This window comes from Amblyraja radiata, chromosome 6 (genome assembly GCF_010909765.2).
Source record: "Amblyraja radiata isolate CabotCenter1 chromosome 6, sAmbRad1.1.pri, whole genome shotgun sequence".
NCBI lineage: Eukaryota > Metazoa > Chordata > Chondrichthyes > Rajiformes > Rajidae > Amblyraja > Amblyraja radiata.
In genome coordinates this window covers 48,189,925-48,214,126 of record NC_045961.1, presented here as the reverse complement: position 1 = coordinate 48,214,126, position 24,202 = coordinate 48,189,925, and the positions used below count along the sequence as shown (strand labels likewise).

Genomic DNA, 24,202 nt, shown 5'->3' with positions numbered 1-24,202 from the left:
GAAGATGGCGAGGATGCTGGGACCGGCTATTGTAATGACATCCTTTAGATGGGCAGAGGGGACAGTGTCGAGGGGGCAGGTGGTAGGTTTCATGGTGGTGACCAGTTTTATAAGGGAGGGTAGAGTAACGGGTTGGAAACAGTCTAATTTTGAAGAACAGACCAATGAGACAGCCAGGTCACGGATGGGAGGGAAAATATTCGTTCTGATGTTCTTTACTTGTGAAAAATGTAGTAAATTCCTCGCACGTAGCAAACACATTAAGGATTAAATGAAAATAATAAATTCTTTAACTTTTTGAATATCTCATTATTGCAGATTAATGAACTGAACTAGAACTGGCACTGTGTAAGTTGTGTGAACAGTAGAACAAGAAAGGAAGCTATTGAGTTGACAGAATTCTAGATTAATTCCTTGGTAGAATAGTTAACAATGTATACACAGTTTGCACAGCGCTGCGTTCGCTTTTTAAAAAATCCCAAATGACCTTTGACAAATTCCATGATTCCTTGCGTTTATCGAGATACCGCTCGCTTATTGAACATGTCTTGTTTTTCAAAGAAAGCATGTGTACTTAAGTTTGTGTCAACGATTTTAAAAAAATTAATAGCAATATGATGGCAAGTAAACTTTTTTTACAAATGTTCTGGTATTTGTTTCTTGGCTAACTAGTTACATTGGGTAATCCCTTTGGTTGAGGATGGTTTGCGTTCACTTTGGAGTTCTAAGGTGGCTGAACATGTGTGTATAGGAACTGCAGGTCTGGTTTATCCCGAAGATAGACACAAAATGTTTGAGTAGCTCAGCAGGTCAGGCAGCATCTCTGAAGAAAAGGAATAGGTGACATTGCAGGTTGATAACCTTGCACTTGGACTAAATATTATTCCCTTATCACGTACACTGTAAATGGCTCGATTGTAATCATACATTGTCTTTCTACTGACTGGGTAGCACACAACAAAAGCTTTTCACTGTACCTTGGCACATGTGACAATAAACTAATCCTTTTCAGACAGAAAAGTTATTTGTGTCCATCTAAGATGGCTGATATGATTGTGATTTACGAAGTATACAGTTTAGGGGTGTTGGGTGCTCCTATTTGTATGATATTCGTGAGTTCTAAAAGTATGTTAACATGCAGGTAGTTCCAAAGCTCTGAATATCCTCCGAAGTCTGTTACAGTAGGCATGGACTAAAAGTCAGCCTAGTACCGTCTGGTCAGAGTGAGAGCTATATGAAGCCTTGGTGAAGATCCTGAAAAGGGAGTACCAGATGATCCCACTGATTCAAATTACTGCAAAAGATAATATTCAAATATCTATTATGAGTCAAAATATTCAAAGTAGTGTGAAAACAGGCACCAAGGTGAATGTTTTTTTTTAAGTAACCAAAGTAGTGGCAATTGTGTTCACAGTCATCTGGTAATGTACCAAATGCAATCGAATTGTAATTATTTGTTAAGAGTCATAGACAATAGGTGCAGGAGTAGGCCATTCGGCCCTTCAAGCCAGCACCGCCATTCAACGTGATCATGGCTGATCATCCGCAATCAGTACCCCGTTCCTGCCTTCTCCCCATATCCCCTGACTCCATTATCTTTAAGAGCCCTATCTAGCTCTCTCTTGAAAGTATCCAGAAAACCTGCCTCCACCGACCTCTGAGGCAGAGAATTCCACACTCACAACTCTCTGTGAGAAAAAGTGTTTCCTTGTGTCTGTTCTAAATGGCTTACCCCTTATTCTTAAACTGTGGCCCCTGGTTCTGGTCTTCCCCAACATCGGGAACATGTTTCCTGCTTCTAGCGTGTCTAAACCCTTAACAATCTTATATGTTTCAATAAGATATCCTCTCATCCTTCTAAACTCCAGAGTGTACAAACCCAGTCGCTCCATTCTTTCAGCATATGACAGTCCCGCCATCCCGGGAAGAACTAAATATTATGTAGATGATTTATTCTACGTAGGTGGCATTAGGAAGGTGGTGGTTACTTTGGTTACCCAATGTTTGTTTAGGATAAATAATGACTCCAACCAAGAGTGGCAGTGATGAGAGAGTTGAATGGCAACTGCCTACATGCCTGACATCTTAAGGTAATGTTACCAACACTGGCAGTATATAATCTATATACTTTTAAAACTCTGTGTGTGTGGGTGTATGTCATTTTGATTTTGCCTTTGATTCGTTACTCCGCGAAAACCAGACGCAAAAACGCCGAGATTTTTACCATTTTGCTGGCGATTTTACTTTTACATTCGCAAATCCACTCCTCATTAAATTTAGTCATTTTTCTGTACACATTTTTAATAAAATCCTTCACCCCCCCCCCCACTCATTTTTTTGCCTCCCACTGGCCACCTTCTAATCGCGTGCCCCGCGCGACCATAACGGCTGTTGCCGCCCGGCTCTCCTCCACTCTCTAGAAGCACCGGCGAGTTGGGGGCAATGCGTCAGTAGATAGGACCGTTGTGGGGTAAAAGGAGCAAATTGATAATATTAATATAATATCAAGGGGGTAATTAGCGTGTGCGCGGAGGGGGGGGGGGGTAGTTAGTGTGTGTGACGCCGCATGCTGCCCTCCCTCCCGGCAACTGCACGTTGGGGGAACAGACCCAACGGGTCTGCACTTGGTCTAGTATAATATAAAATAGAAGAGCTAGAAATTAATACCTAAAGTAAATGGGGTACGGGAAAAACTAATGGAAAGAATCGTCTGGCTATAATTGGATCGTCAGTAAAAAAAAAGTATTGTTCCACTGATTTAAGGAAATGGAGAAGAATTGTTATAGATGGCCAATTAAACAATAAATTACTGGATAGATTTTGGATGAGAACTTGATGCATCACAGGTAGGTACTGAAGATCTAATTGTATTCTTCATTGTGATTAAGTGAAAACATGACAGAATGAATTCAAACAGTCATGGGGGAAAATATTAACAAATTTAGAAGCTGGCAGTGGAAGCATTTTAGAAAATGGGAGTTAAAGATGGTGCATTACTTTAAAAGTTTTTTGGGGGCAATGCCTTCACATTGGATAGGTTGGGTGAGTGGGCAAATGCATGGCAGATGCAGTATAATGTGGATAAATGTGAGGTTATCCACTTTGGTGGCAAAAACAGGAAAGTAAACTATTATCTGAATGGTGGCCGATTAGGAAAAGGGGAGATGCAACGAGACCTGGGTGTCATGGTACACCAGTCATTCAAAGTAGGCATGCAGGTGCAGCAGGCAGTGAAGAAGGCGAATGGTATGTTAGCATTCATAGCAAAAGGATTTGAGTATAAGAGCAGGGAGGTTCTACTGCAGTTGTACGGGATCTTGGTGAGACCACACCTGGAGCATTGCGTACAGTTTAGGTCTCCTAATCTGAGGAAAAACATTCTTGCCATAGAGGGAGTACAGAGAAGGTTCACCAGACTGATTCCTGGGATGTCAGGACTTTCATATGAAGAAAGACTGGATAGACTCGGCTTGTACTCGCTAGAAATTAGATGATTGAGGGGGGATCTTATAGAAACGTACAAAATTCTTAAGGGGTTCGACAGGCTAGATGCAGGAAGATTGTTCCCGATGTTGGGGAAGTCCAGAACAAGGGGTCACATTTTAAGGATAAGGGGGAAGTCTTTTAGGACCGAGATGAGAAAAACATTTTTCACACAGAGAGTGGTGAATCTGTGGAATTCTCTGCCACAGAAGGTAGTTGAGGCCAGTTCATTGGCTATATTTAAGAGGGAGTTAGATGTGGCCCTTGTGGCTAAAGGGATCAGGGGGTATGGAGAGAAGATAGGTACGGGATACTGAGTTGGATGATCAGCCATGATTATATTGAATGGAGGTGCAGGCTCGATGGGCTGAATGGCCTACTCCTGCACCTATTTTCTATGTTTCTATTACATTGGTTAGACGTCTGATGTACTGTGTATTGTTGTAGACACTACTCAGAAGGACTACAAATTCACCAAAACATTACCAAAGCTTATTTTATATCGCACAATAATCAAGACTTTCATTTCCTAATTAAATTCATTTTAGGTTTTTGAAAGCAAATGCCAGAATGATTGCGCAGATCAACAGAACATCACAGTGAATGGAAAACCAAAATGCCATTGTGTTGGAATGATCTTTACACAGAATTGTGTACTTGGGGAAGAACGGAAGGAAATAAGTTATTTGTGTATATTGAGGGATCAAGGAAATAATCTGAAAATGCCTTGTTTAGGAATGATAATTAGAATAAATACACGGTTGATAGAGTGAGGTGTCCTGATAATAGAAAAAGTTATTAGAAGATATTATTTTAAGTAATTTGGGCATTTTTCAGATCATTGAAGGTTAGTAAATGACTCTAACCAGGATTAGTAGGTAAAGCATAATAGCTCTTGTATATTAATCCTTATTTTATTGAATGTGATCGTCCAATTAAAATGAAAGATTCTAGTGCTTGCAGTAAAATTTATTAAAGCACTCATTTAACAATCTAGATTTAATAATAGATTTGTCTTTACATCAGAAATATTTTATTTTTGGTTAGAATGTTACAAAATGTTACAAAATGTTGAGATTTTAAAAATCAAGTCTGCAATTTATGCCATCAGATAAAGCATAAAAAGAAGTTTAATTTGACACCTAATTCACTTTCATATCTTCAGTATTAAAAAAGGTTAGGCCATTTTCATAGCATCTTGTTCCCTATTGCTTTTCCATTGACTTAACACAAAAGCTGTGATCAAGGACAGTCAAAAGCCCATAACTTTCTTAAAAATTTAGAGAACTGAAAGACATTTTCAGTTATTATAGATTGAAGCATTCTGAAACAAATATTAAACAATCTTTCTTGGATGACCTGAAATTAAAGCATATAATTAGTTAGTTACCCAATTGCAGCTAGTTACAAAATTCATTTACTAGATCTAACCATCTATCCATTTCTTAATAAAAGATTAACATTTTTAAATGGCCTAAGTGTCCAAATAACATTCACACAAGAATTCACAATATAACATGATTTTAAAATCTCATTGTCATGTATTTATAGGCCAAATGGAAGGAATTTAGTGTTTTTTAATTCCTGCAAATTAATGGCCATTTTAATCATCTTACGAGTGGGTTTTTGAGAAACGCGATCGTTTGGAACGTTGCGGTTGCGGTGAATTTAAACCCCATATCGGCAGGAAAAATACTGCCGGTTCGTATGGGTCCTAAATCACCGTTTCGCAACGTAAAATGTGGATTAAAGGCATCTTAAGAAGCACTTTTATATATAAAATAAACGGCTTTCCTTTACCTGTCCTGTACGTGAAATCCGTCCCTGTTGACGGCTTTAGAAGCTGATTTTTAAATTACTCCAGCGCTGAACTTGTCGGGCGATTTAAAAAAATTTTTTTTTTAAATCACAGAACAGCCGTCGGAACAATTCTTCAACAAAAGCTTGCACTCCGAGAAAATAGATCCAGGACAGGTAGGAGAAAAACCGCACTTTAACCTCGCCCCCCCCTCAAAGGCGCCAAAGTCGTGCACACGGCCAGTGGCAGAACTGCAGCGCCGCTGAAGGTAAGTTTTGTAACATACCTATAGAAAGAGGGCCATGAGAAGAAATTCACCACCATTATTTTATTTCCCACCTAATAAGGTTAAATCAATTTTTTTCATTGATGATATACAAGTAACATCAGTGGGACAAGTGGGTCATTGTAATGGGTTATGTTATAGTAAGTAAATATTGACCTATGGAGTCTACTGGTACTGAAGTCTATAACATATCAAAACTATCTTCAGCTTGTCATTCATCATGTATTTGGGCAATCGGTAGTAAGTATCAACGTTCAGATAACAAATGTTATTGCAGGGTGGGTGTTACAAGTTGCTCTGATACAAAGAAATAGTGCAGCTGCTAAACAACAAATTTATAAATGTTTGCCCATTTATAAATTTGTCTCAAGCACATTTTGTCTCAAGCTTCTTTGTCTCAAGCACATTTCCTGACATCAGCCATTATCTACTTATTTTCAATCACTGACTTTGCAGACATCAGCACTTCTAGCAAGCAGAACTTCCAGCAAGTACAATTTGATTAATTTCTGACACAAAAATCTTAACTGCTTCTCAATGAAACAAAATGCATCCACACCATTTTAGAAATTGTGGATTCCTGACTCAAAAGCAAAGGAAGACAAAGTGCTGGAGTTACTGCAGGTCAGTCGACATTTCTGGAGAACATGAGTGGATGTTTTGAGTTGGGATTGTTCAGCTTGATTGTTGGAGGGAGAAAGGTAGAATAGAGGATGGGCAGGACAGAGCTTGGCAAGTAATAGGTAGATAGAGGGTGAGGGGGGAGGGTTGATTGGCGGGTGATTGGACGAATACTAGAGATGAAAAGACAGTAAGAGAAGAATAGAAAAGATCAGATTAGAGGAGGTGCACATGAACATCTCTTACTTGGAAGGACAGGTGATGTCCCAGGCAGGCGGTATAGGGAAAGGTATTGCAACTCCTGCAGGGGCAGGGGAAGGTACCTGAGGAAGGGGTGGTTTGAGTGGGAAGGGATGAATGAAGCAAGGAGTTGCAAAGGGAGCAGTATCTGCAGAAGACAGAAAGGGGTGGGAATCAGTAGATGTGACAGGTGGTGGAATCTTTGAAGGTTGCCGAAATGCCTTCCAACCTCCTCTACTGCATTCAGTTTTCCTGATGTGGCTTCCTTTGCATTGGTGAAACCAAGCCTACACTTGGCAACCATTTCCATGAACATCTGCTCTGTCAGGCAATGTACGGGGAGAGGATGGACAAACAACATTGAGAAACGTCAGGTTGGAAATGCCCCTTGTCAGGACTAGGAAATAGAGAACTAAAAGTGAGTCGTGTGTAGAGAACGTGGGGATAGAGATGGGATAAAGAGAATACCTGTAGATTGATGCCAGGGCTGCTGTGGGAATTAGTTATTAATGAAGTAGTTTAAGAATGACATGTCGGGCAGTGAGATTTAAAAATCATGTTATATTGTGAATTCTTGTGTGAATGTTATTTGGACACTTAGGCTATTTAAAAATGTTAACCTTTTCTTAAGAAATGGATAGATGTTTAGATCTAGTAATTGAATTTAGATGTATTGATTAAATTGATTTGATGAAACTGATGAATATGAATTTCTTGTTGGGTATTTACTATTTGTTTTAGCGTTTAACTTTATCTATAATAACTGAAAATGTCATTCAGTTCTCTTAATTTTTAAGAAAGTTATGGGCTTTTGACTGTCCTCGATCACAGCTTTTGAGTTAAGTCAATGGAAAAGCAATAGGGAACAAGATGCTAATTTCCGAGTATGAAAATGGCCATAGCTTTTTAAATACTGAAGATATGAAAGTGAATTAGGTATCAAATTAAACTTTTTTTTACGCTTTATCTGATGGGATAAATTGCAGACTTGATTTTAAAAATCTCAAAATGTTGTAACATTGCTACATTGTATCATTTTATTCGTTGTCGGGCATTGATTAATTTAGTTTAGTGTATTATCACGTTTACCGAGGGACAGTGGAAAGCATTTGTTGCGTATTACCCAGCGCAGTCAGCAGAAAAACGAGACGTGATTACAATCGAATCCTCCAGTGTACATGTACGCAATAACATTTAGTGCAAGATAAAGTCCAGTAAAGTCTGATTAAAGATGGGCGGGGGTTGGTCTCCAATGAGGTTAGATAGATAATATTAATAATAATCGCCTAAAATACATAGATTCTCATTTGGTAATTACTCTACTCTTCCTTAATTTTCCAAATAAAAATCAACTTGCATTTTCTCCATCCGGGTGCATTTCTCCATCCGGGTGAAATGTAAGTGTCTGAGGCAACCCGAAATGTATAATGCCGAAGGTGTAATAACACGGAAATGATGATACTGACTCCATCGAATGTAAAACTCTAACGATACCTGGCTCACATATGAATCATCTAAACGTTTTAAGAGTTTGCAACCATCGATGTACGTTGCAGAGGCGAAGGATTTATCTTTGAGAGATTGTACTTCTCGAAGGCAGGCGCCAAGGATAGGACTACAATCCCAGGATGCTCAGAGCCGGTACACATTGCGCAGTGCTGACCAAAGATCATAGAGCGGATCGTTGGTGCTGACGGCGGGATAACGTTTCAAAATGGCGGCAGATTTGAGAGTGGCCCGGGACGGTTGGGATGTCCGTTAAACTGTCGCTCGTGCGCGTGCTAGCTGCAGGCTATGCTGCACAGAAACTAAAGGAAACGATTTAATACTCGGATTGTCAGTCAGCCCTGGGTTAAACTGAACGACTGCAGTCGTGCAAATTGAGGTTTGTTATGGTGATGCATGTTTTAATGTTGACGAGTACACTTGTTGATGGTAATCGGAAATATGTAAAATAATGTTGGAGATACTGAGATCGACAACAGCACGGAACTTATTACTTTCAGCAAAATACCGTGCTAGAGGACCTAGTGCTACTTTAATGCAAGGAGTGTTGTGAGGAAATCAGATTAATTTAGAGCCTGGATCAGTGCTTGAGACCAAAGATCTTATAGCTATAAGATCTTTGCTTGAGACTATTATGTTGTGGCCATTGCGGCAACGTAGTTGTGAGAGGGACATGACTGGTAGCTCATTGCTCTGCGGTTTTGATGTTTCAGATATGAAAGAGAGGGTGACAAAATAGGCGGAGGAGTTTTGCTACTAAACAGAGCGACTGTCAGGGTAACATTGGGAGCATTTGTCTGCTGAGGCAATTATGGGTAGATCTTAGAAATAAGAAAGGTACAACCACTGTAATGTGATTGTACTACAGTTCGCCCAATAGGAAGCGGCATGTGCCGGATCAGATATATAGACAGTTTACTGAAAGTTGCTGAAGCAGCAGAGTTGTCTTAGTGAATGACTTTAACTTCCAGCGTTTATTGACTGGTACTTGCTCAGTGCCAAAGGCCTAGGCAGATCAAAATTTGTGAGGTGTATCTAAAGGGGTTTCTTGAAACTATGTGGATAATCCAACCTGACTACACAGGACCTTGTCATGTTGTTACTTGTGGATGGAGCACCAAGGCAAATTCCTTGTATGTGAATACTTGGCCAATAAACTTACTTACTTGTGTTGGGAAATGAGCCTGACCACTTGACTGGTATTACAGTGGAAGAGCAGTTTGGGTGTGGTGATCACAACTCCATAAGGTTTATGCAACTGGACCGCAATCAGTAAGAATAAGTGATAAAATATACTCCATAATAATTCTCAACACTGGTGCCCCACAAGGCTGTGTTGTCATGCCTTAAGGGCCTGTCCCACGAGCATGCGACCTGCATGCGGCAAGCGCGACCTAAAGGGCCTGTCCCACGTGCATGCGACCTGCATGCGGCAAGCGCGACCTAAAGGGCCGGTCCCACCAGCATGCGCCTACATGGTCGCTTGAGCCGTACGGCCTCGCGGGGCCGGTCCTTCTTCGATCGCCGGAGCCGTATGAAGTTGTGCGGAGCTGGTCCCGACATCGCGCGGGGCTCCGAAAAACTGACCGTGTTTAAAAATTCCGCGGGGCAACGGCCTGCCGGCCCGCAGCCACCTCAACGCCGTGTCACTCACTCGACCTCCGCGTGGCTCCCGCTTCTGGTTTGGTCGCCCTTGCCGCATGCAGTACGGCTCAAGCGACCACGTTAGGTCGCGCTTGCCGCATGCAGGCGCATGCTGGTGGGACCGGCCCTTTAGGTCGCGCTTGCCGCATGCAGGTCGCATGCTCGTGGGACAAGCCCTGAACTGTACTTCCTTAACACACACGATTGCGCAGCCAAATTCTGCACTAACTCCATCGACAAGTTTGAAAATCGCCTCACCGATAGTGGGCCAGATTTCAAACAATGATAAGATGGAGTACAGATGGCGATAGAGCACCCAGTTATATGGTGTTAAGGCAGCAACCTCTCAATGTCAGCGAATCAAAGGAGCTGGCCATTGACTTCAGGAAGTGGGTAGAGGATGCACCTCAGTCTGCAACAATGGCGCTGACGTGAAGACGGTCGAAAACGTCAAATTTCTAAGTGTAAATAGCACTAACAACTTGACCTGGTCCAGCCACATTGATGTTGCAGACTAGAAAACACAGTAATACCTCTACTTCCTCAAAAATGTAAGAACATTTGGCTATTCCCGAATGGCTCTTATCAATATCTACAGATGCTCCATTGAAAATATCCTATTGGGATGCATCACAGCTTGGTATGAGTATTGGTCTGTCCAAGACCGAGAAATTACAGAAAATTATGTTTGCAGCCCTGTCCACCTCACAAACATTCCTCCCTCTACCCCCCCAACCAGTGACCACGCATACACTTAACGTTAAAAACATAATCAAGGACTACTTACACTTCCATCAATCTCTTTTTTTCCCCCTTTAGATGATTTGCGGTAAAATAATTAAACTCAGCATTGCGAAAAAACATTCATGATACTTGCTGGAAAGTTTCAAAATGGTTGAAGAAACTAGGTTTGGATTTGAATTTTTGAATTATGAATTTGAAAACTAATAACTTTTTTTAACTTTGGCAGGTAATTATTTGTGCAAAATTGTGAAATGCTGGGTACTTCAAAGCAAGACCTGAAATTTTCTACGTGATCCAGATAATTTGATGGAGACTTCTGAAATGTCTGTGATTATTAACAGCCAGGGGCAAGACTTCTTAGCTGAGTGGACAACGAATGCTACTCGTGCGGGAGTAATACTGAATCCTCCTCTTAGTTTCAATGATGTGTACACCTCCCCTCAGGAGTGCGGAAGTATAAATGACTCGTTCACTACTGAGTTTGCTCCACTACAATTCTCAAACAACAGTAGTTGCTTCAGCTTAGATTCTCTTTGTAATGAGCCTGTTTTGGCAGTATCCACGCAGAATGGAAATGAACAACCTGTTTTTGATGGTGCATTGTCTTCAGATCCTTGCCCAAAAACAACACAGCATACAATTTCTTCTCAAAATGGTTTATTATCCTGTAACAATATGGCAGGGAAGTATGCTGATGTATCTAATAATGACCTCATGCAAAGACTTGAACAGGTCTGTACATTGAAATCTACTTAATCTTATTCTGTACATTGCTATAATTTAACAAACTATTGCTCAGTGCCATAGGTGGCTACTATTTGTATACATTGTGTATGCAAGCAAAGAATCTCACTGTCTAGTAACATGTGACAATAAAGTATTCCTATCCTATCCTATCCTATCCTATCCACAATGGTGAAAGATCAGAATTTAGTTGAGAAGTGAATTTCTATAATTCTCTCTAATTATAACTAAAAACATTTATAATGATTCACAGAAAAAAATTTCAACTGTAATTTTGTGTGCAGTATCTTTGTTATACATTTTATGCAGCTCTCTTTCATTTTCTTGCCTACTTTCTCCAGTTCCTTGCTCCCTTGCTTAAAGATCCTAATTCCCATTAATATGTGTGGTTCAGCCCTGTCAAAAGTTGGTCCTTGGATTCATCTTCAATCCGAACACCTGAGTGAATAATCTCAACAAATTTTCCATGGAATACTGACCTGTTGTCTAAGGTGGTATTATTTTGCTGAGGCCTAACAAAGGCCCCATCTGATGTTCCAGGTTATTTAAAAGACTGCAGCACTATTAAAGGACAGGCTTACTAATCAACCAACACCCATACGATATAATATTGGAAATAAGATCACAAGACGCAGATATATCACTACTATAAATTGACCCATCTCAACAACATTTGTATATCTGGAGAACGGACATTTCATATTTTCCAATGTTTTTTTCTGTTTATTGCTCTTAATATTTTTTTATTTTATTTTTATGTAGCCTTGTTTAATTTGATGATTGTCATGTACTGAATTTTACCTGGTTCATTATCAAACAATCAATACTTAAAATTTAAGAGCAACAAATTACTTGTACGGCTTTAACACTTTGGGCAATAATAATTAGATGCTAATTTTGTAATTAAAGTTAAGAGAGTGGCAACAGGAAAGGCAAGAGCAACTGAAGAAACAGCATCAACAGCAGCTCCAGCGATTGGTAAATAAACAGCAAACACTACTTGGTCTTATGGGTACCCAAGGATACACAGGTAGCAATAACTTTGCATCATATTAAAAGTAGATTTAGATGTGTTATCCTTGGTAAATCATATGATGATGGCAGTATGATTATGAAATATGTTTGAAGTTGTGGAAGGGTGGCAGTGAATAATTGTTTTCAGGCTGGGGTAAGGATGCAGTGATATTTATAAAGGATTGATGTTAGGATTACTTTTCTTTAAATACACTTTAATAATGAACTTTGTAATGGTCATAAGCCACTGCTTATAAGGAGATAATCAAGAAAGTTCTGAATTTATTAGATTAATTTATTTACATTTGTTTAACATGACCAATGATTCCAGAGATTATTCCTTAGTTTTAGGTGAAGAGATTGCAATGCAGTTTCAGTAATGAACTATTCCTGAATATTTATATATTCCAGTTTTCAGTCACATTCCAAGTGGATTAAAAAAATCAAGAACTATTCCTGACTTTCTTTTTAAAAATTTGAAACTACAACATATATAATTCGTGTCCATTCAATATATAATTCAAATAACATGTCAAGTGGCAAAGTTTAAGATAGCTTTTCCCTGAAGGACCTTCGAGGAGCTGTTTTGAGATCAAGTGTCATGTAGATGTTGTCTAAATAATCGCAAATTCTCAATTCTTTTTCTCATTACCTGTTCTGATTTTGAATTACATGAACATGTGATATCCCCTTGACTACATATTTATTCCTTTTGGTGTCTGCCTTGACTTAAGACACTTAAAGAGTAGGTCTCAAATTGCAATCCTTCAAGATCACCAATGTAGTGAATTATTTATATTTTCCTATTTTCAGTCACATTAAGAGTGGATTCAAAACGTAAAGGCAAAAAATGTTAAATGTAAAATGTGTTCACTGGTGCATTTCCTAAACAGAATGATTTAAAAAAAACTTGTATATATGTGGGTGTCTTGCTCTTTTTATTTTCCAGAGACTTTAAGTAGCTTGGATGATATTGAAAACAATATTCCATTAAAAGTTGTCCTGCAACAAGAAGCACACATGGCACAAGAGGATGCTTTCCCTGAGGGTAAGCAAATATAGCATGCATTAACATTGAGGTTGGGCATAAATAACATTTGCCCTAAGAAATTAATGTTGTCATAAATCTTTAGAAATGAAGATGTATCTCTTTAGTATTTAGGTATAAAAGTTTTGTATTTATATTATAGAACTGAAAATATCTGCAATATTCTTAATTATATCTACTCTTGAATCTAAGAATATTGCAGATTTAAAATTCATTATTTTACAAAATACTTTGACATTTGTAATACAAATCCATTGTGGCGGCAGCCTAAACAGGGCCACTCATGCTCGAACCCTCGTCAGGAGATACGAGGGCTGGCACGTGACGTCATGGGCTAGAGGGAGTGCCCTGATACAAAAGCTCTCTCACCACGAGACCTATCGAGACAACCGGCAACGAGCACGAGGGAACAAACTTCGTACAGCTGCAACAACATTGTATTATAGTTAGCGCACCAACTACCACCGAATAAATGACTCTTTAAACCGGCCTGACGACTCATCTTTATTCGCCACGTATGGTGCCGCTACACTGGTGACCCCCGACTGTCCGAATTGAAATTTGGACTGCTGAAGCACGCAGCCTCGGGAGACGTGATGTCTGCAGCCGGCTGCCCAGCCCTGCAGAACGATGCTGCAGCCAACCCGGCCCTGCAGTGAGGTATGCCGCCTCTTCCCCACCAGCTGCTGCTCAACGGAGCTGAGAAGCCGTCGCTGCTGCCGCTCTCCCGCTCCCGGCAACTAGGCGGGCCGCCGTGCTCCCCCGCATGACCTGCCCGGAGCTGACCACTGGAGCGGAGAGGCCTTATCAGCCGCCGCTGCTCCACCAGCTGCTGCAGGAGCTGCGAGCTTAGCAGCCTCCTGCCCCACAGCAACACCGACGCACGCCCGACGAGTACCTGCCGCTCTCCCGCTCCCGACAACAGGCTAGGCCCACACCCTGCACCGCACCGGGCCTCCCCGCAGACACGGCTCCAGGTCCTGCCCCGACCTCACCTCACCTGCACCGCACCGGGCCTCACCGCGGACACGGCTGCAGACCCGTCACCGCAACAGGCCTCGTCGCGGCCACGGCTCCACGCCTTGCACCTCACCGGCAGGACGGCCGCTGCCCAGGGCCTAGCCACCCGATAGCTCGGGCTTACCTGGGGCGCCTGCCGAAGACGCCCTTTCTTCACCTCACCGGCATGGACACTGAAGATCCATGGGCGCTGTCTACCTGTCCGGCCCAGGGATTCAAGTCCGCTTCAGCCGGCCGGCAAAATGGCCACCGCGGCTGCCTGAAACAGGCGGCCGCACGACTACAAACATGGCCGCCGCGGCCGGCCGGAAGAGAAGCACAAACTTACCGTCCACAGCGCCACCTTCCGGCCGGATGCCGTCACTGCAGCACGACCACCGGCGACAGCGCCACCGACAGGTCAGCCGCCATCGATGCAGCCTCACTGCCGTCACAGCGCCACCTTCCAGCCGGATGCCATCACTGCAGCCTGACTACCGGCAACAGCGCCACCGTCAGGATGACTGCCGTCACTGCAGCCTGACTACCGGCCACAGCGCCATCTTCCGGTTGGATGCCATCACTGCAACACTATTCTGCACTATGGACAATTTGAACTTTGGACGCTGATGGCACTGTAATTTTTCTTGTTGCTGTTCATTTTGTGTTAACTGTTTTTCCACGCCCGGTTCAGGAATTGTTTTGTTTATTTTATCTTCGGCGGCTTCTTAATTAGGTCCCCTCGCACCCCTCGGGATTGCCCACGCAGAGCGTCACTGCGCCCGTGGAGCCTCCGTCCCGACTCTCGCCCGGGGTGTCCCCGGTCCACGTGTAGGAGCTGCCCTCGACCGTTATTTTCCTTCCTTGTTGCCGATGTCTCCCAGCCGTTGCTGGGGGACGTATTTCTCAGGACACTCTCCCTTCGCTGGTCGAGGAGATACGGCTGTGTCTCTTCCGACTGGCGGCTTCTGCATCGGTCCTCTCGCACCCCTCGGTACCTCGGGATCGCCCACGCAGAGCGTCGACTGCGCCCGTGGAGCCTCCGTCCCGACACTCGCCCGGGGTGTCCCCGACACACATGCAGGAGCCGCCCTCGACCATTATTTTCCTTCCTTGTTGCCGACGTCTCCCAGCCATTGCTGGGGGACTTATTTCTCAGGACACTCTCCCTTCGCTGGTCGAGGAGATACGGCTGTGTCTCTTCCGACCGGCAGCTTCTGCATCGGTCCTCTCGCACCCCTCGGTACCTCGGGATTACCCACGCAGAGCGTCGACTGCGCCTGTGGAGCCTCCGTCCTGACACTCGCCCGGGGTGTCCCCGACACACATGCAGGAGCCGCCCTCAACCATTCTATTCCTTCCTCCGGTTCTGGGGGGGGGGGGGTCCTGTGGCGGCAGCCTAAACAGGGCCACTCATGCTCGAACCCTCGTCAGGAGATACGAGGGCGGGCACGTGACGTCAAGGGCTAGAGGGAGTGTCCTGATACAAAAGCTCTCTCACCACGAGACCTATCGAGACAACCGGCAGCTGAGCACGAGGGAACAACCTCGCTCAGCTGCAACAACATTGTATTATAGTTAGCTCACCAACTACAGGTGCACAACCTTTTATCCGAAAGCCTTGGGACCAGACACTTTTCGTAATTCGGAATTTTTCGGCTTACGGAATGGAAGATTTTTAGCGTAGATTTTTAACGGCTGGCTCAGTGGTAGAGTGCTCGGCTCATATCGCAAGGTCGCGAGTTTGCGCCTCGATCCCGGCAGTTACTCGATCGCGAGTTTGAGTCTTCAATGTAGTTTTTCTTGCAGAATAGGAGAGAATAGGGAGGGTTAGGCTGGGTTCATTCTCTGCGAGGTGATCTTAGTGCGGGAGACAAGTGTAGGAGAGGTGTACTGACTGTGGGCAGAACTTTGGAAGTGATTGCCCACCATTCTCAAAAGCCGCTGTGTCTCCCTGTCCCTGGGATAGCAGGGGGCGATCAAACAGCACAATACCCCCTTCCCCCTGCAACTCCAGAGGAATCCGCTCCCCGATGGGCCGCTACGGCGACAAGTGACAGTTCGCTCATAGCCCGAGCTGCGCCACCCCAAGAACAAGACGTACCTTGCACACCATCAGCTTCTGCCCCTACGGGGAGTGTGTTCCTCTGGAGTTGAAACGGGGCTGGGCTGCTGCTGGCTGTGGATCTCTGGGATCTCCGTGCTTGCAGTGGGCCTGGGGGTCGGTGTCCCGTTGGTCCTGATGTCTCCGGTGACTGGCACTGACCTGCTGGCATTGCCGACGTGAAGACAGTGCAAAGCCCCCGCGCCGGTGCAATGGGCGGGGAGCTGGAGAGGGGAGGGAAGGGGTCACACACATGGCCGGGAAGCAGAGGGGTGTAGGTGGGGTGAAACTGAAGGGAGCGACAATCTGCTGATGCCTGCCCGCTGAGTTAAAAAGTTCCCACGCAAGACTCACGATACACTGTGTATCGTGAGTCTACCGTGGGAACTTTTTAACTCAGCGGGCAGGCAGCAACAGATTGTCAATTATTAACCCTCCCGCGCAATATACCCTCACCTTCTCTTTTATGAATGGGGATTTAGTTCCCCTTTCTTCGAGGACCGACCGGAGGTTCCGCTGTCACCTCTGCGGGCCGCCCTTGGTGAACGTCTTCAAGGACCTTTCTTCAAGGACCGAAAAAATGTCCGCAATTCGGAGCTTTTCGTTATTTGGAATTTCGGATAAAAGGTTGTGCACCTGTACCACCGAATAAATGACTCTTTAAACCGGCCTGACGACTCATCTTTATTCGCCACGTATGGTGCCGCTACACCATATTTCTTGCATCCTTGGAATTCATTTCAGTTGGCGCTCAGTTTCAGTTGGTTAATAAATGTTTCTAATGAAGTTAGCATTGTATTTCAGAGTATGTACATGGCTAAAGAAATTACCGTGTTTCATCACAGATATATGCTATCCTGTAATTTTTTTTAAAGGTGAGATTGAAGTTCACTGTGAAGAAAGTTCTGAATCAACATCTTCAAGAGAACCTTTTAATATACATCAGAGTAATAAGGATTCTAAAAGTGGAACATCAATTCAAAGCCAATCTGAAAAAGCTTATTCTGATGATCTGCCATCCTTTAACACTCTAGAAGAAAGGTAAATAAACAGTTAGGAGAACATATCAAGTTTCAAATGAAAGTCTATTTTGTTATACTAATAAACTTGACCCAAGGCTTAATTTGCCACGTAATTAAAAAATAATAAGGTAGTTGTGCATATTTGGTGCAGTATAATTAAATTATTTTCAGTATTGTATAAGCAGACATTTTAATTAGCAGATTATGAATCTTTCTATTTTTGGAAATACAACAGTTCTACAGATATTATCTCTCCCCAATAGACCAATCAAGCCTGGAGTCAGTGGAGGAAAAAAAACATTTGAAGAGTTCCTGGAGAAGCAGATGAAAATGGAAGAACAGAGACTGCAACAACAGCAACTTGAACTGAAGCAATTACCGGTTTGTGTTTGGAACAGTAAATCTAGCCTTCTCAAAATCGGATGTACAATTGACGATTTAATGTCACAGCAGCAACAGATAAATATTATACCTCAGAGGTGTATTCTACTGAATTATTAGAATTCAACAAATGGTATTGGTAAAGAACATCACTTAATGATGTGTTTTACTGTATTGTACTGTAAATTAAGGGCATTAACTCGGAAAACAATTTAAAGAATTAAAGAAACAGATGCCATAGCAACTTCTCAATGATAGTGGAGTAACTGATTACTCCGCTTGATTGACTGGGCACAATTGCTTTCATTCAACTTTGCTTTGTTACCATATGAAACCTTAAACTCTAAATGTTGGGAAACTCGTATGTGCTTCTTTGCTATATAATTGACTCCTTCTGAATCAGATGATTTAAGTTCTTCATTAAAAAAGACACCAAGTGCTGGAGTAACTCAGCGGGACAGGCAGCATCTCTGGAGAACATGGATAGTTCTCCATGAAGAGATATGGGGGGAGGAATGATAAAGGTGCAAGTCCCGGGAGGTGGGGGGGGGGGGGGGGGGGGGGGGTTTCCAGACGGTGATGTTTATTGGAAGCCTACTTAATGTTGTAATGTAATGTTAATCAGGATAGGTTTTGTTATTTTTGCTGCAGCTTATTAAAAGATTTCACAAATCATGGATTATTTTGAAATCATCGTGTAGGCAGCCACATGTAGCAGAGAAGAAACACAAAACTAATCTTGTTAACATTCATTTAAGAGGAATGATGGCCAGGAAGCTGGGAAAGTTTATTGAGGAACTGGGACACTGCTGTTGATATCTTTCCTGTCTGTCTTTAAACAGAGCATATCAGTTTTGGTTGAAATCCAAAAAGTACTGTCTACTTGGAATAAGCCAAATTTAGACAATGTATGGAGATATGTTGTTCTGTGGGTTGGACATTTACTGCCGTTCTAAAATAATGTGGAGGAAGAGAAAAAGTTATTTAAAAATTTAACGATGCCCACACATATAATATGGATATTTCTTTTCGGGGGGGAGGTTGTGGTTTAACTGCAGCATGTTTAGATTGCACAATATAATTGTAGTGGAGAACAATGGTGCATTACAAATCTGCACATTTCTGGATAATTTGTGCTACTCTCCTGTTAACTTTATTAAATTTTGATATTAATTTCTTCAGAGATTATAGGAATTTAAAATGAATTTCTGCTGTAGAAAGTTATGTCTAATATTTAATGCCTTGGAATGCTTTTAATGACTAGATTTAGTTTCTTGTATTGCTAATTAACCTTTTTACTCCTAAAATATTGTATCTGAAAAATGTCAAATTACATTCTTGCAGGAAGTACATTGTATGGTTTTAAAAATACACGGTATAACTTCTTTCTTTTCCTTTAACTTGATTTATTTAACAGATTTCTTAACTGTTTCCTTAAGTAGTCATTAAGTTCTTAATCATAGTCTTGTTATTATAGTTACTTCCAGAATTCTCTGAGGATAAAGGCAACAAAAATAAGTTTTTGAAGCGTGGTGAAGGACTAGCAAGATTTTCAAAAATCAAGTCGAGTAATGTAGCTACTATCAAACCCGATAGGGAAGAAAACCTAACCGACCAGGATTCTGTAAGTTTAAAGAAGCCAACTTGTCAACCGATGCTGAGGAAATTGACACTTTTAAACAAGGAAAGACATAATACCGTCTCAACCAGGATTGGCAACAAACCAAAGGCATTTGGACAAGGAAAGAACTACTCTGCACTGTGCATTAAAAAAGTAGCTGTCTCAGGAAATTGTAATGAAGATGATGTCTTCCAGTCACCTCGGCAGGCAGAGGAAACAATACATGCATCCGAAGTTCATGTTCAAAATGTCTATCAAACAGGTTGTATAAATGTGGTTCAGGAGTATGAACAAATAAAGACAAAACGAATTGGACAAGACGGTAAATCTCTGCAAAAACTAACATCAGTATGTAAAGCTGAGAGATTGCAAAAAAGTGCAGAAAATATACTTCCCACTTGCCCAACTGAAAGAGCAAAAAGTGGAGTTGAGAATTCATTAGAGAGATCATTTCAGAAAAAGGTGGAGAACTGGAACAAGGACAATGCAAAAGAAATCGTTGAATTGAATGAGTTTGAGTTTTTGGAGCAGGCAGCTGAAGAACTTTCCTTCTCCAGTAATTCTTCATTTGTGCTAAAAATGGTACACAATGATTGGCAATATAACAAAGATCGCAGGTTGTCCTCCACCCCAATAAAATCTGTTCATAAAATGCTTGAAAGTTCACGTGATACAAAGCACACCAGAAATCTGGCTAATAGGGATAAGGAAAATGTTAAAAGTAATTGTGTGGTATTAGAGACAAATTGCAAAAGTATTTTTAATCCACCAGTCAGCAATGAAGCAGTGAAGCAAAATGTTGAAAGTGATTCCCAAGAATATCAGTATGCTATTAGTGACACCACTTCAGATTCAGAGGGAGATCTTGATTGTACACTGACAAATGACAATAAAACACGGGTGCAGTCAGTGATCTGCAGTAGTGACAAAGAAGATGATCCTAAATCTGTGTGTGGAAAACAACCAACGGACAGTTTCAACAAAGACAAGAATATGGACACGGATCTTGACCTGTCATCTGATGATGGTGACGATGATGGTGAAATGGTGACTGTGATAGAAAAAGATAAACTTGGGTTGAGCCAGAAAGCAGATTCCTCTCTCTTTTACACTGAAAGCAAAATCAGCACATCTTTGCATCAAGAAAAGGTTGAGTTTGATGATGACCAAACATGGACTGACCAAGATGAAACTGAATTCATTAAGGTTGAAGATAGCTCAGCAGTGCCTGTCCATACCTCTGTATTAGTAACTCAAAGTATCTCTTCCAGTAAAGTTACTGAGGACAAAGTTATGAGAAGAAAAATTGCTTCTGCTAAAAAAGAGATTGAGTGTGAAAACTATTTGAACAAAATTGAAGAATCCCCTCCTACATCGGATCTAATCACAAGATTATTTCCTTCACTGAAACCCAAGTCAAAGCCTGAGTCTCTTCAAGGGCTGGAACAGAAATCTAAAATCGTGAATGACAAACCATCAGGTATAGTTCACATCATTTTTCATTTTGATATAAAAGTTATTTAGCATCTTTCAGGCATCTCAGATCGAGGGAAGAAAAATAATTTCCAAACAGCCACGGGTATATACCTTTTTGGTATATTTATAAAAATCTGTGTTGTTTTTGTCCTGAACTTTATATGTACTAATTTAGGTTGTGGTCAGTCCATCAATGGTGATATAGAGTAGGATGGAACGGAAATTTAAAGCTGTGAAGATAAACCATGAACATCAAATTGATTGTAAATTAAAAAGGCTTCACCAGCAATTGAACTTTGCCTTTTCTCTATTGATTGGTTGCAATTCCTTTGATCTTATTTCCCAACAAGCCGGTCATACAGCACGAAAACGGTCAAATTATGTCCACACCAACCAATGGGCATTCATCAGTATTAATCTTGCCTACCGGCTCTTGGACCATAGCCATCTATACCTCGGCGATTTTTTAAAGTGCTCATCTAGTCACTTTATACATGCTGTCAGTGACTGTGCTCCTGCCACACTCTCTGGCAGTGCATTCTAGACAATCACCATGCTCGGGTGAGAATGGACCCTCTAAGGTTCCCGCAAGGTTTTTATTAGCATTAACCTAAATCTATGTCCTCTAGTTTTATTTACCCCTCATATGGGGAAAAGTGTCCTGCAGTCTAGTCTATCCATACCTCTTTTGATTTTACATACATAGATACATAGAAAATAGGTGCAGGAGTAGGCCATTCGGCCCTTCGAGCCTGCACCGCCATTCAATATGATCATGGCTGATCATCCAACTCAGTATCCCGTACCTGCCTTCTCTCCATACCCCCTGATCCCTTTAGCCACAAGGGCCACATCTAACTCTCTCTTAAATATAGCCAATGAACTGGCCTCAACTACCCTCTGTGGCAGAGAGTTCCAGAGATTCACCACTCTCTGTGTGAAAAAGTTTCTTCTCATCTCGGTCCTAAAGGATTTCCCCCTTATCCTTAAGCTGTGACCCCTTGTCCTGGACTTCCCCAACATCGGGAACAATCTTCCTGCATCTAGCCTGTCCAACCCCATAAGAATTTTGTACGTTTCTATAAGATCCCCTCTCAATCTCCTAAATTCTAGCGAGTATAAGCCAAGTCTATACAGTCCTTCTTCATATGAAAGTCCTGACATCCCAGGAATCAGTCTGGTGAACCTTCTCTGCACTCCCTCTATGGCTATAATGTCCTTCCTCAGATTTGGAGACCAAAACTGTACGCAATACTCCAGGTGTGGTCTCACCAAGACCCTGTACAACTGCAGTAGAACCTCCCTGCTCCTATACTCAAATCCTTTTGCTATGAAAGCTAACATACCATTCGCTTTCTTCACTGCCTGCTGCACCTGCATGCCTACTTTCAATGACTGGTGTACCATGACACCCAGGTCTCGCTGCATCTCCCCTTTTCCTAACCGGCCACCATTTAGATAATAGTCTGCTTTCCTGTTTTTGCCACCAAAGTGGATAACCTCACATTTATCCACATTATACTGCATCTGCCAAACATTTGTCCACTCACCCAGCCTATCCAAGTCACCTTGCAGTCTCCTAGCATCCTCCTCACAGCTAACACTGCCCCCCAGCTTAGTGTCATCCGCAAACTTGGAGATGTTGCCTTCAATTCCCTCATCCAGATCATTAATATAAATTGTAAATAGCTGGGGTCCCAGCACTGAGCCTTGCGGTACCCCACTAGTCACTGCCTGCCATTGTGAAAAGGACCCGTTTACTCCTACTCTTTGCTTCCTGTTTGCCAGCCAGTTCTCTATCCACATCAATACTGAACCCCCAATACCGTGTGCTTTAAGTTTGTATACTAATCTCTTATGTGGGACCTTGTCGAAAGCCTTCTGAAAGTCCAGATACAACACATAGAAACATAGAAACATAGAAATTAGGTGCAGGAGTAGGCCATTCGGCCCTTCGAGCCTGCACCGCCATTCAATATGATCATGGCTGATCATCCAACTCAGTATCCCGTACCTGCCTTCTCTCCATACCCTCTGATCCCCTTAGCCACAAGCGCCACATCTAACTCCCTCTTAAATATAGCCAATGAACTGGCCTCGACTACCCTCTGTGGCAGGGAGTTCCAGAGATTCACCACTCTCTGTGTGAAAAAAGTTCTTCTCATCTCGGTTTTAAAGGATTTCCCCCTTATCCTTAAGCTGTGACCCCTTGTCCTGGACTTCCCCAACATCGGGAGCAATCTTCCTGCATCTAGCCTGTCCAACCCCTTAAGAATTTTGTAAGTTTCTATAAGATCCCCTCTCAATCTCCTAAATTCTAGAGAGTATAAACCAAGTCTATCCAGTCTTTCTTCATAAGACAGTCCTGACATCCCAGGAATCAGTCTGGTGAACCTTCTCTGCACTCCCTCTATGGCAATAATGTCCTTCCTCAGATTTGGAGACCAAAACTGTACGCAATACTCCAGGTGTGGTCTCACCAAGACCCTGTACAACTGCAGTAGAACCTCCCTGCTCCTATACTCAAATCCTTTTGCTATGAAAGCTAACATACCATTCGCTTTCTTCACTGCCTGCTGCACCTGCATGCCCACTTTCAATGACTGGTGTACCATGACACCCAGGTCTCGCTGCATCTCCCCTTTTCCTAGTCGGCCACCATTTAGATAATAGTCTGCTTTCCTGTTTTTGCCACCAAAATGGATAACCTCACATTTATCCACATTATACTGCATCTGCCAAACATTTGCCCACTCACCCAGCCTATCCAAGTCACCTTGCAGTCTCCTAGCATCCTCCTCACAGCTAACACTGCCCCCCAGCTTAGTGTCATCCGCAAACTTGGAGATATTGCCTTCAATTCCCTCATCCAGATCATTAATATATATTGTAAATAGCTGGGGTCCCAGCACTGAGCCTTGCGGTACCCCACTAGTCACTGCCTGCCATTGTGAAAAGGACCCGTTTACTCCTACTCTTTGCTTCCTGTTTGCCAGCCAGTTGTCTATCCACATCAATACTGAACCCCCAATGCCGTGTGCTTTAAGTTTGTAAACTAATCTCTTATGTGGGACCTTGTCGAAAGCCTTCTGGAAGTCCAGATACACCACTGGTTCTCCCCTATCCACTGTACTAGTTACATCCTCGAAAAATTCTATAAGATTCGTCAGACATGATTTACCTTTCGTAAATCCATGCTGACTTTGTCCAATGATTTCACCACTTTCCAAATGTGCTGCTATCCCATCTTTAATAACTGACTAGCAGTTTCCCCACTACCGATGTTAGACTAACTGGTCTGTAATTCCCCGTTTTCTCTCTCCCTCCCTTCTTAAAAAGTGGGGTTACGTTTGCTACCCTCCAATCCTCAGGAACTACTCCAGAATCTAAAGAGCTTTGAAAAATTATCACTAATGCATCCACTATTTCTGGAGCTACTTCCTTAAGTACTCTGGGATGCAGCCTATCTGG

The 24,202-nt window shown here is 42.4% G+C and overlaps 1 protein-coding gene across 4 annotated transcripts in view; it reads left to right on the top strand.

Moving 5' to 3' along the window:
• cenpj (centromere protein J) overlaps positions 1–24,202 on the top strand; it is a 68,926-nt gene that overhangs the window by 9,002 nt on the left and 35,722 nt on the right. For 2 of the 4 annotated variants that reach the window (XM_033022721.1, XM_033022718.1), the window contains exons 1-7: positions 8,109–8,313; positions 10,549–11,054; positions 11,976–12,096; positions 13,030–13,128; positions 17,107–17,272; positions 17,517–17,634; positions 19,112–20,735. In XM_033022721.1, coding sequence (XP_032878612.1) covers positions 10,629–11,054; positions 11,976–12,096; positions 13,030–13,128; positions 17,107–17,272; positions 17,517–17,634; positions 19,112–20,735 — 2,554 coding nt within the window. In that variant the 5' untranslated portion in view covers positions 8,109–8,313; positions 10,549–10,628. Of the gene's footprint in view, positions 1–8,108; positions 8,314–10,548; positions 11,055–11,975; positions 12,097–13,029; positions 13,129–17,106; positions 17,273–17,516; positions 17,635–19,111; positions 20,736–24,202 lie in introns of those variants that run through there. The other 2 variants (XM_033022720.1, XM_033022722.1) reach the window with 2 other exon arrangements.